Source organism: Erythranthe guttata, chromosome 5, assembly GCF_056151865.1.
Source record: "Erythranthe guttata isolate IM_541 chromosome 5, IM_541, whole genome shotgun sequence".
Lineage (NCBI taxonomy): Eukaryota > Viridiplantae > Streptophyta > Magnoliopsida > Lamiales > Phrymaceae > Erythranthe > Erythranthe guttata.
Genome location: NC_142537.1, coordinates 15058865 through 15071280, shown reverse-complemented (window position 1 = coordinate 15071280; position 12416 = coordinate 15058865). Strand labels below are relative to the sequence as shown.

At 34.2% G+C, this 12416-nt stretch overlaps 1 protein-coding gene and 1 pseudogene across 1 annotated transcript; one reads left to right on the top strand and one right to left on the bottom strand.

Annotated features, from left to right (window-relative positions):
- Window positions 1-1393: 1393 nt before the first annotated feature.
- On the bottom strand, window positions 1394-3820 carry LOC148770726 (putative protein FAR1-RELATED SEQUENCE 10). The gene is made up of 3 exons (XM_088818026.1): window positions 3788-3820; window positions 1557-3521; window positions 1394-1474 (listed from the first exon to the last, which is right to left on the bottom strand). Exons 1-3 carry the CDS (start codon window positions 3818-3820, stop codon window positions 1394-1396), a joined length of 2079 nt encoding a protein of 692 aa, XP_088674152.1.
- Window positions 3821-10951: 7131 nt separating this feature from the next.
- Window positions 10952-11839, top strand: LOC148770725 (thaumatin-like protein; annotated as a pseudogene).
- Window positions 11840-12416: the final 577 nt, after the last annotated feature.

Below are 12416 nucleotides of genomic sequence, written 5' to 3'. Positions count from 1 at the left end.
GGGTACAGCTTGTTTGTGTTTGCTCTATGAGGCGTTGTCGGATGCTTCAAGGGCTAATACGAAGCAAATCAGTGGATATTTGACGCTTCTTCAGGGTTGGATTTACGAGCATTTCCCCCGTCTCACACCGACGGTTAGGTCCGGCGAGATTGAGGGACCGTTAGTTACACGATGGGTATATCCACTGAAGTCCGACTCAAGCAATGACAGAGCCCGTGATCTGCGTACTCTGATAGATGATCTGAGCTCCGATGAGGTACTCATTTAACTAATTTTGACTGCTTTCTTATTTTTTTTAGTTTTTTCAATTTTTAAATTTTAACTCATTTCGACTACTTTTTTTGTTTCTTCATTTTAATTTATTTACCGTCGCAGATTATATGGGCCCCGTATGAGGTCCTCCGTGACAGGTTTCCTATGCCAGAGTCCACGTGGTTTAGTGGCATGTTACAGTACATGCGTACTTTGGAGCCTTACCATCCGGACAGGGTCTTGAGACAATTTGGACGTGTTCAGAAGATTCCCGGCCAACCGTACATGTCGGACGCTATGTTCAGGAAGCAGAAGCGGGGCACACCTCATCCTGTATTTGCGGCGTACCAGAACATATATTCTGAGCGATGGGAAGATCACTTGCTTAATGAGCGGTCCAGATCAGTTCCAGTGGTATTAGGAGAGCCGGACACTACACCCGACTATATGGATTGGTATAAGGAGCGGACCATCATAAAACTCAGTACGCTTCCAGTTTCTCGACCGCAAGCACCCGGGCGCCGCCAGATAGCTCGTTCACCACTACTAGAGGCCCGTGATTCTCAGATTATTACGATGGTGAGGACTACATTGGCTCGCATACGCGAGCTAGATACTGATGATGGATATACCGAGATGGTGATGACGTTAGAGGGGATTGCTGATTTGTTTGCTGGTGACACTCCTACTTCACCGTCGTCGACTGCTCCACCACCGGATCCACCATCGTCGACTGCTCCACCACCGGATCCACCATCGTCGACTGCTCCACCACCGGATGCACCATCGTCGATCGCTCCATCATCGTCGACCGCTCCACCACCGTTACTAACATTTCAGAGGAAGAAACTTAGAAAAAAGTAGATAGTTAGATGATTTTTATTTTTTGGATGATTTTGGATGATTTAGGATGTTTTTGTATTTTGATGATTTTGGATGATTTAGGATGTTTTTGCTTTTTGATGATTTTGGATGATTTTGGATGATTTAGGATGTTTTTGTTTTTATAATGCACGACTTAACTAATTATTTCATCAAAAAAATATATATATATATATCAAAAATATATATAATACATCAATTCTACATATCAATACATATGGTCTCTTGTAGTGCTACATGATTACGATTAACTAGCTCTTTAAAAGCCAGTGATTGGCTGCGGCATAAGCTGTTCACGTTGCTTTTGGATACCAGAAGTAGGAGTGCAACTCTGAGGAGTCTACAATGTTTAACCAATATCACGTATTACTAAATGAGAAACCAAAAAATGAACTATGAGCTAAAAATTTCAAAAAAATTACCTTTGGGGAACAACTATCTTTGCTTGAATTAAGCTCGTACTCAAATTTGGATGGGTTGCGTCGGGTTGATTTATCAATACGCAATTTTTTTCCGGGGCGACCTTTGGTAACAACCTTTTGCATTGGCTCAATGAGAGAGTTACTCTCGGGGTGAGTAATCTCCCGCAATTTCATAAGCAACTGAACCCTTTTTTTTGCGTCGGACGGATCGAAAACAGCCCGCCATGCTTCCATTTCTTCCGCATCAGTCGGGAGATGTTCATCCTTTGTACAAATCATTGGCTCCATGCTCAAGTGCTTCCAATACGGGTCTATCCAGTCCAATGAGATGGGAGTGCGATTTATGACGTTACCATGAAGTTCGTGGGCGCAAGGTAATCCATGAGTGGTTCGGATATCGCAAATACAAGACATAAACTCGTTCGGAAGCAACTCAAGTGATTTTTTCACCTCAAGTTTGAGTTGCTCAAGAGCGTACAACGACACACATCCTCGAAGTTCGTTGTATATCGTTACTTTGTAACTGTGTTGGTAAGTATTCTTGCTCTTCTCAAACGAGGCTTTGATTTCCGTATGTTGATGCATCAGTAGGTTGTCAATATGAGCCCAAATCTTTACAAATGTGCCCATACAATTTCCCAACTCTTTCTTCATTCGTGAGTGTGCACCCTCTACCCGGTTAGAAGTGTACGTTCCAAGATGCCTATGTTTGTTTGTCCAAGCCGAGACAATCATCTCTTTGTACGGATCCAACCACGAATGAGAGACATAAGTTAAAGCATCCGGGTAGTCAACAAAATTTGTTTTCATAACATCCCATTCTTTATAAAATGACTCTTCTGTCTCTTGACCAACAAGATTTGCCCAGTCCGACTCAAAATCTTTCCACTTATCATTGTTCGTTTTGAACATCTTCTTACAATTACTAAGAATGTTCTTGCTCACGTGCCATCGACACAAAAGTTGTTGACTGGAGGGATATACGATCTCTATAGCCTTCATCAAAGCCAACTCTCGATCTGTGACTATACAATTAGGTTTAGGACAACTTTCCATGACCTTCGCCAAGCTCTTCAAGGCCCATACGTAATTGTCTATTTTTTCCGCCCGAAGGTATGCAAATGCAACAGAGAACGTTTTATTCGTAGAAGTAATACCCACAATCTCTAGGAATGGGAGTCCGTATATGTTGGTTTTGTATGTGCAATCCATAACCAATACATACGGATAACTACATGCCAATTTAATGCACGTAGGGTGGGTCCACAACAAGTCCATTACCTCGCCGGTCTCCTCCAAATATCTGTGATACTCGAAGTAGTTATTTTCGGACAACTTCAACATCAACAATTGCATTTGAGTTCTACCAGCATTCTCTTTGAACTGGATCTTCTGACGAGCATTGTAAACCGTCTTAATTAAAGACGCATTTGTCGGATTCTTCAACTTTAGTGATGATAAGATTGCCTTTGGTTTCACCAATGCGTTTGACAAGTCTTCTACAAGTGCCATCTCTTCACGTGTTAATCTTCCAGCATATGAGTGGCCTTGAAAGTTTTCAAAATCTGAATGGTTGTGACTACCACATTCAACTGTCAATACCCACCCAACTTCTTCATCATCCATGCCCATTTTTTGGCCCTTCAACTCAAACGGACACTCACATTTCTTTGACCCTGTTTGCCTTTTTCCCTTTCCTTTGTCATCTTGACCGGGTACCTTTTTGCCACGATACACTCCCGCACGCTCGCATACAAGTACCACGTAGGGCCTTCTACGTCTATTTTTTCCCGGGTTTGAAGACTTTACTGTCATTATCATTCCTAGTCGCATACCAACTTCGCGCACCCATGTGACTAAATTTTCCCTTGTTGCAAACTCCTCATGGGTGGTAAATTCATGTGAATAATCCAAAGCTAATTCCCTACATGCATTAGCTCCACTAGACGCGCTAGGTACAAAACTCTGCAAGAAAAACCGGAAAAGTGGTTACACAATTGTAACATTGAAAAATCGACACACCAGCGTCGAAATATTAGCTAAAAATCGACACCAAAATGTCGAAAATTTCAATTTAATTCGACATTAAGGAGTGTCGAATTATGTTGCAATTTTCGACACTACTGTGTCGATAGTAACCGGATATTTCGACCTGTACATGTCGAATTTTTTGTGCGTGAAATGAGGTGCGAAAAACGAGAAAAACGATCACAAAGTACAATATTTCTTACCTCTTTGTGTTCTTCGACCTTAGAATCCTCCATATTTATGTCTTGTGTATCCATAATGTCCTTCTTTTCAAGTTTTAGTAAGATTTGAGGGTTTTATGTGATAAGGGTTTTGGAGAAAATGGAAGATTTTTTTGTGGAAAAAAATGTGTAAAATGAAGGTGAAGAAGAAGATGTTGGTGTTTTGTTGGGGGAGTGAGTTCCCTCTCTTTTTTCCTTTTTTTTTATTCTTTTTTTTTATTCTTTTTTTTGTAATTTTTTTTGGTCTTGCAATAGCAATTACCTTAATTTAAATTAATAATATCTAAATTATTATTGGGGTTATATTTGTAATTTCCAGTCTTGATCTTAGTAAATTTATTCATATTTTGGTCTTGCATGAAGTAAGGTCTTGCACTAAGTAAATTTCGTCTTGCAAATATTCGCTGCCATTAAATAATTATTATAGTTGACAAAGGGGGATAATTACAGTTTTGGTCCCCAAGTTTGCACGTTTTTCACTTTTGGTCCCCTATTTACCGCCGTCAATAAAATACAAACTAATGTTATCACATTTTAACACATTTAGTCCCCCGTCTATTTGACCGTCAAGAAGTAACGATCAACTGTTGAATTTGTGATTTTTCTTTGAGAAAATTGCAATAGACGGCGACGACGTGTTGAGTTGGGGAGAATAGATGAAAGATAAGAGAACACATCTTGGTGGAGAGAAAAAGAGAGAAGGAAAATAGAAGATAAATGACAGAAAGAAAAGGAACCATGGAAGAGAGAAGTTAGGCGTAGAGAAAAAGAAGAGATACAGAGAAGAGGAATGAGAGAAATGGCAGGGTTAAAAAAAATTAGGAAAGGGTATTATAATGAAGTTGCATATTTATCACTATTGAATTTATCTTAAAAATTAATTTTCTTTTTGGACCACTTTTAGTGGGAAAATTACATTTTTCGTCCTCATACTTTACTCATTTTTTCAAAACTGTCCCTAAACATTTTGGAGTTACAATAGTAGTCCTTAATCATGCCATTTTTTGACAGAATTGGTCCACCGTTAATTTTTGCCGTTAAGTTGGATAGAGAATGGCATGTGCCTCTCACATGCCTTCAATTTACAACACTTCATGAAAATGGACTTTCAACAACACGCATTGCGTCTTGTTAAAACATATTTTTTATAATTATTATTTTTAATTAATTTATATAAAAAAGAAATCACGTAAATTCCAAAAAAATCAACTCATTTCGGAAATATTGTTTAAAAAATCAAAATATAGTTTAAAATTTTAAAATATTGTTCCAAAATCGGCATTTTTGGAATTCAATTAAAATATATCGTTTCTAACCAAAATAAAAAAAACCCGATAGGAATTGGGGAATTAGAAATCTCCATTCCAATTTTCACCTCTAGTCAATTCCAAAAATCCCAATTGTGAGACAATATGTCGAGTTTTAAATCATTCAATATGGGTGAAAATTGGAAAGGAGTTTTCTTATCTCGCCTAGTTTGATCGAATTTTTATTTTATTTTAAAATAATATTTTCATTCAATTTCCGAAAATTCCGATTTTAACTTATTTCTTTAGACAATATTATGATTTTTTAAACAATATTTCTGAATTTATTTTGAAAAAAAATATCGAGTTTTAGATTATTAAATAAGGGTGAAATTTGGAACGGAGTTTTCTTACTCCGCCTATTACGATCAGATTTTTATTTTATTTAAAACAATAATTTTCATTTGGATTCAAGAAATTCCGGTTTTAAAACATTATATTATTATTTTAGACAATACTTCTAAAAATATTTTGAAATAATTTATCGAGTTTTACATTATTAAATTAGGGTGAAGATTGAAATGGAGGTTTCTTATCCCACCTATTCAGATCGAATTTTTATTTTATTTTGAAACAATGTTTTCATTTGAATTCCGAAAATCTTGATTTTGAAAGGAATATTTCATTTTTTAAAACAATGTTTCAATTGGTTAAATATTATTTCTCAAAATATTTTAAAACAATATATATCGATGTTGCTTGTTTGGAAGTTATATAATTTCGAATTTCAATCAAGTTTTAATTATGAAAAATTTGTTTTAACAAGACGCAATGCGTGTTGTTGAAAGTCTATTTTCATGGAGTGTTGTAAATTGAAGGCATGTGAGAGGCACATGCCATTTTCCATCCAACTTAACGGCAAAAATTAACGGCGGACCAATTCTGTCAAAAAATGGCATGATTAAGGACTACTATTGTAACTCCAAAATGTTTAGGGACAGTTTTGAAAAAGTGGGTAAAGTATGAGGACGAAAAATGTAATTTTCCCTACAAACTAATGTTATCACATTTTAACACATTTAGTCCCCCGTCTATTTGACCGTCAAGAAGTAACGATCAACTGTTGAATTTGTGATTTTTCTTTGAGAAAATTGCAATAGACGGCGACGACGTGTTGAGTTGGGGAGAATAGATGAAAGATAAGAGAACACATCTTGGTGGAGAGAAAAAGAGAGAAGGAAAATAGAAGATAAATGACAGAAAGAAAAGGAACCATGGAAGAGAGAAGTTAGGCGTAGAGAAAAAGAAGAGATACAGAGAAGAGGAATGAGAGAAATGGCAGGGTTAAAAAAAATTAGGAAAGGGTATTATAATGAAGTTGCATATTTATCACTATTGAATTTATCTTAAAAATTAATTTTCTTTTTGGACCACTTTTAGTTGTACAATGTGTTGGATTTTTAATTGAATAAAATAATTATGATATTTCAAATAGGTGCATGTTTGGAATGAATGCGTTTCTTTCCAAACAACATGTCTATTTATGAAATAACTCTTTTTAAAAAAACCTATCCATTCACAAAATGACTCTTAAATATCTATAAATAAAACAAAATCTGATCAATTTTGCACAAGAGATAATAAGACGCTTGAGAATTTCTTCCTAAAACCCCTTGTCAAAATTTCGTTCCTACGTCTTTTAGTTCGCCGTGGACTTCGAATTTGTGCAAATATCGAAGTATTCGACTGTTGTATCTTGGGAGACTACCGGGAGTGACTGTTGCACCGTGGACAGCCCGAAAATATTGTCTTAAGGAAATTGCTTTTGCAAGCCTCAGTCGGTTTTTCGTTCTTCATATGTTCGGTTAATTTCTACTTTCAAGTAAGTGTAATTCTTATTCAAATATTTACGCATATTGTTATATTTATACCAACAATCTTAAGACAATATCTTTCTCTGTTTTATGACATCTGCGTAAAACATTTTTGTTGTCAATTTAGTTTTGTGACAGTCTATTTTGTCTTTGAAAACCAATTGGTAAATCTGGTTCTTGTTATTTATATTAATAAGTCCATATATGCGTAGATATATAGTATTATAATAAAGGTATATGTTTCCTCTAAAAAAATAAAATAAAATAAAATACAGGTATATGTTTGCAAACTGTTTATATGCGTATGAAAAATGACTTATCTGGTTTTATATAAATCTTCTGCGAAAATCATCCTCCCCTTGGAAATTGGTATGTTTGCGTAAAGGCATCTATGAGTTTCAATACATTCATGTATCAATCTGGAAGGATAACTTTGATTTTAAAATTTATATTTTCAAACATATGCAAAATGGTAGTGGCAAAATTTTGGAAGAATGAGCTTATAACATGTTTTAGAGCTTATAAGCTCTTCCAAAGTGTTTGGTAATTTAAAAAAAAAAAACTCTTAATTTTTTTTTAAATCAGTTGTTGGAGAGCAAGCCATTTAAAAAGAAATACCTCTACCCGCATTTTTATTTAAGATCTTATAATGAGTAAAAATAAAAAATAAGCTCATTATCCAAGCACTCTAAAAATTAATCCTAAAAATAAGATGTAACATCTTATCAGCTCTTAAAATATCTTATTTAACGTAGGAGCTTATCAGCTGTTTAAAATAAGTTTAGCCAAACACCGTCTAAGAAGAATAACTAATTAGAAGGAAAAAAATTGTTCGGTTATAGTTAATTATGATTCCATAACCATCTGCTATATAATTTGTTATGAAAATGTAGAGTCAAATATTTCACTAGAATAATTAGGGAAATATAGCTAAAAGAATAGGAGATTGAGTTTGAAAGGATTCCACATGAATTTTGAATCACTCATAGAATAGGAGATTTTTGAGTTTGAAAGGATTCCACATTGATTTTGACATGACTGTCCCAACATTTCTTAAATCACTCATAGATTTTTGTTGTCTCCATCACTTCCTGAAACCAATAGTCCGTTAGAACTCTATCGGAATAACGTATCCAATGCATTATCCCATTAGAGTTTTTAACTATGTTTCAAGGGGGTTAGTGTAATTATCAATACCACAGGGATCTTAAAATTATTTAAGCATACCTCAGGGGTGTGGGTGTAATTTACCCTAACTTAATAAAGTATTACATGATGTTTGAAAGCATTTAGACCGATTAAAAAAAAGTAAGGTCAATTAGATTTTTTTAGCAAATACGAGTCAATTGCTTGATTTATGGAAACTTCCTTAATTGAATTATATAAAATTGGACGGGTTTTTGGCACTTTGCACCCTTGAATTACACCCTTTTGGCACTTTGCACCCTTAAATTATAAAATTGGCAGATTGCATCCTTTAGACATAAATTGTTTGTCACTTTGCACCACAAATCACTTTTGGGTTAGAAAAATTACCTGCAACTTATTGAAAACCTGGACGATGGGCAAATTCGTGATTCTCTAATTATCTCTCCTCTTCCCCCAATTCTTAATCATCGTTCCACCATTTTTATATTTCGTCCTATTAATCAAAAAAATCATAAATTCTTAGCCATTTTTTATTTGCCCTAATATGTAAATTCTGAACTAAAACTCAAGAATGGTTGGAATATATAGACAAGAGTCCGATAACTCACCTTAAGAAAATCAAGTTTTATTCCATAGTAACACTGTTTTTTTAATAATTTTACAGATCCAAAGTATTCAATGGGAGCACAAAATTCCTCTCATCGTGAAACTAATAGGCACCACCTTTCTGCCACCAAATAAACCTCTCAGTAGCCTTCTTTTGTCATTTGACTATTCAAAAACAAATTGAGGGCTCGGCCTAAAAATTTCAGTTATATTATATTTTTTATACTCAAAAGCAAAAAAAAAAAAAAAAAACAAAGGGATTTACTATTATTGTTTAGTGTTTATACCGATTTACCATTGAAAGAAATGGCTAAAAAGATTTTATGATTTTTTTTATTAAAGGGACGAAAGATAAAAATGGTGGAACGGTGATTAAGGTTGAGGGAAGATGATAGATAATAAGAAAATTGTGAATTTGCCTATCTTCCAGGTTTTCCCAGCAAGTTGCAGGTAAGTTTTCTAAGCCAAAAGTGATTTAGGGTGCAAAGTGCCAAACAATTTATGTTGATGTTGTTGTGAACAACAACACATGAGTAGTGACTATCAATAGTACAATATCGGTGATCAACATCTGAGATTTTTCTTTTAATATTGTTAGATTGATCATTTAACACCGTAACATTGGCAGTGAACCCAACAACATTGCTGGTAAAAAAGAATATACAAAAAATGTTTTTTTTTATTAATACTGTGTTGATCAATTAATACAGTAACATTGTCGGTCAATTTAACAACATTGACGGAAAACAAAAATTGCAAAAAAAATAAGCACCAACGTGAACCGGTTTACGGTGGTTGGCGGTCAATGATTAACTATCAATGGATTAAATTGGAGTAAAATTATATTTTAATGGATGAAAATAAGTAAAGTTAGGATTTGAGGGTATTTTTTATTTTCATTGGAGAAGTTTAAGGTAAAATAGTTTAATATGTCTAATTTTTGTAGGTAAAAAAGACTGGATCGATTTGCAAGAAAGTTAATTCTTATGGGCCTATAGAGAATTTGAGCATTGTGCAAACGAAAATAGAGAGTATAAAAATCAAGAAAATTGAAGTGCCTACCACACCACTAATCTCTAAGCTTTAATTTATTTTGACCAAGAAAAGCAAACCACAAAAATTAAACATGCGAAGAGTAACTAAAAGATTGTTTCAACTACATCAATTAATACACTCGGTTTAAGTTAATTACAAGGTGAATAAGAAATAAGACTTGCAAGGCATCGATTACACAAGCCCACCCTGGTCTAATTAGCTTTTATATCAACAAAAATACATAATTGATATAAAAACTATTTTTTTTAAAAGTAATGTTTTTAAAATTAGAGTTACATTTTGTATTATTGTTGATATATTTTTTTTTATCTTAATACTCAAACAAAATAAGAAATAATTATTGTTGATACGAAAAAAATAAATTATTTTGGGCTATTTTCTATTAATATCCTTGAAACAAATTTCGAGAGCGCAACCCTTGAACCCTCGTTATTTTTCTCCTCAGCATCATATATGATATGTCATTGCCACTGCACATACATACACGCACGTGCACCAACACATGCAAGAACCCCTACACCGAGAAATACACTCACATACACTTGAAAATTACAAATGCTCCTCTAACTTGGTTTACAAATTTGTTATCTCACTTATTATTATTATTATTATAATAATAATAATAATAATAATAATAATAATAATAATAATAATAATAATAATAATAATAATAATAATAATAATAATAATAATAATAATAATAATAATAATAATAATAATAATAATAATAGTAAAATGATCAAAGTTCAACCAAGGATAAATTAAATATTATATTTATAAATTTTAACTGTCCATATAAGTAAATTAAAATACATCAAGTTTATTTGACGCATCTTTAAATTAAAAAAAAAAAGCATCATGCAAAATAGGACCAAATGTACTGTATTTGCAAAGTTACAGCATATAAAATTAAATAATGCATGATAGGGGACTAAATCCTTAAATAAGCCTAACATAGAAGACAAAAGTTAGAATTTTCCCATATAATCTAGAGATGCCAATTTAGTCATTGCATTAGGCGAAAATATAATTTATGAACATGAAGAAAAACGGAATTTATATTCAAATCCAAATTAAAACTTTGAAATGTCTAACCACAAATTAAAATCAAGAAGATCCAACGTTAGGGACACGCAACATTTTAGCCGTCAACCTTCTATATAAACCCCTTAATCCTTCATTCTTCAATACCACATACCTACTATAATTAACCATTCATCATACTAATTGATCAACATGGGATTAATCCTCAAAAACCTTACAATGGTGTTTTTGTCTCTCTCAATATCATTATTGAGAGAACCGCCACATTCGACATCACAAACCGATGCGGCTTCACCGTCTGGGCCGCCGCTTCCCCCGGCGGCGGCCGTAGACTTGAGTCTGGTCAGTCCTGGCAGATCAACGTCACGCCAGGGACCGTCCAGGCTCGAATCTAGGGCAGGACCAACTGCAACTTCGACGGAAGCGGCCAAGGCCAGTGCCAGACCGGCGACTGCAACGGCTGTCTGGAGTGTCAAGGCTACGGGCGGGCCCCCAATACCCTAGCCGAGTTCGCCCTCAATCAACCCAACAACTTGGACTTTGTCGACATCTCTCTTGTCGATGGGTTCAATATCCCGATGGAATTTAGCCCCATAACCAATGTTTGTCGCAACCTTAGGTGTACTGCACCGATCAACGACCAGTGCCCGAACGAGCTGCGAGCCCCGGGAGGATGCAACAACCCTTGCACTGTCTTCGGTGGGAACCAATATTGTTGCACTGACGGGCCCAAAACATGTGGCCCGACACCATTGTCGAGGTTCTTTAAGGAGAGGTGCCCTGATGCTTATAGTTATCCACAAGATGATCCGACAAGCCTTTTCACTTGCCCGGCTGGTACCAACTACCGGGTTGTCTTCTGCCCATGAACATAAACTCGTATTATTTCATAGTTTAAATAATTAATTATCCCCGGAGTCTCCGTCGAATAATTGAAATTGTACGAAATATTTTATCCATGTGGCATAATATTTCATATTTATTTTGTATTTCGTATTTTTTTTACCTAATAAAAATATATGTAATGAAAAGATATTCTACATATTAATTTGATGTCCGATACTTGAATATGTGTTTATTTATGTTATAAAAAAAATCAGAAAGTAGTGGAGATGTAGGATTCTGAAGCCTATTATATATTGAAGCTAACAATCAAAGTCAATTGTTCTAGTAAGAGTTAGATTCGATTGAGAGGTATCTTTGTTTTGATCTTTTATTTGTTTATATATTCATGATGAATTAATGTTCTTGCAAAAGTTATTTTGGGTTCATAAGCATACATAATAAGAAAATAAAAGTTATTAGTGATGAATTTATTTATCATGTTAAGCATTTGTGACAAAATGAATTTTGCAATAAAAAAAACAAAAACACATTAATTATGACTATTGATGAAGATGACTTGTTTCATATATATCAAGTATTTGTTAACGAATATTACTATTATAAATAAATACTAAATAATCTTTTAAAATTGACTATTGGTAACAAATATTATATTTTGTGAGCATAAATACTAGATTTGAAGAGGATCATGTTGTTATAACTTGTGAAACACGTTGTTATTTTTACAAATGTGTTTTAACTCTCTGTCTTTTAAACTAAATTTTAGTTATTACTTAGTGGGCTAAGTGT

Excerpts from the sequence above, each read along its gene's own strand:
- LOC148770726 (XM_088818026.1), bottom strand. The coding sequence starts at position 3,820 with ATGGAGGATTCTAAGGTCGAAGAACACAAAGAG. Across the intron at positions 3,522-3,787 it reads AGGTCGAAGAACACAAAGAG|AGTTTTGTACCTAGCGCGTC; the intron begins GTAAGAAATATT and ends TTTTTCTTGCAG. Across the intron at positions 1,475-1,556 it reads AAGATAGTTGTTCCCCAAAG|ACTCCTCAGAGTTGCACTCC; the intron begins GTAATTTTTTTG and ends TAAACATTGTAG.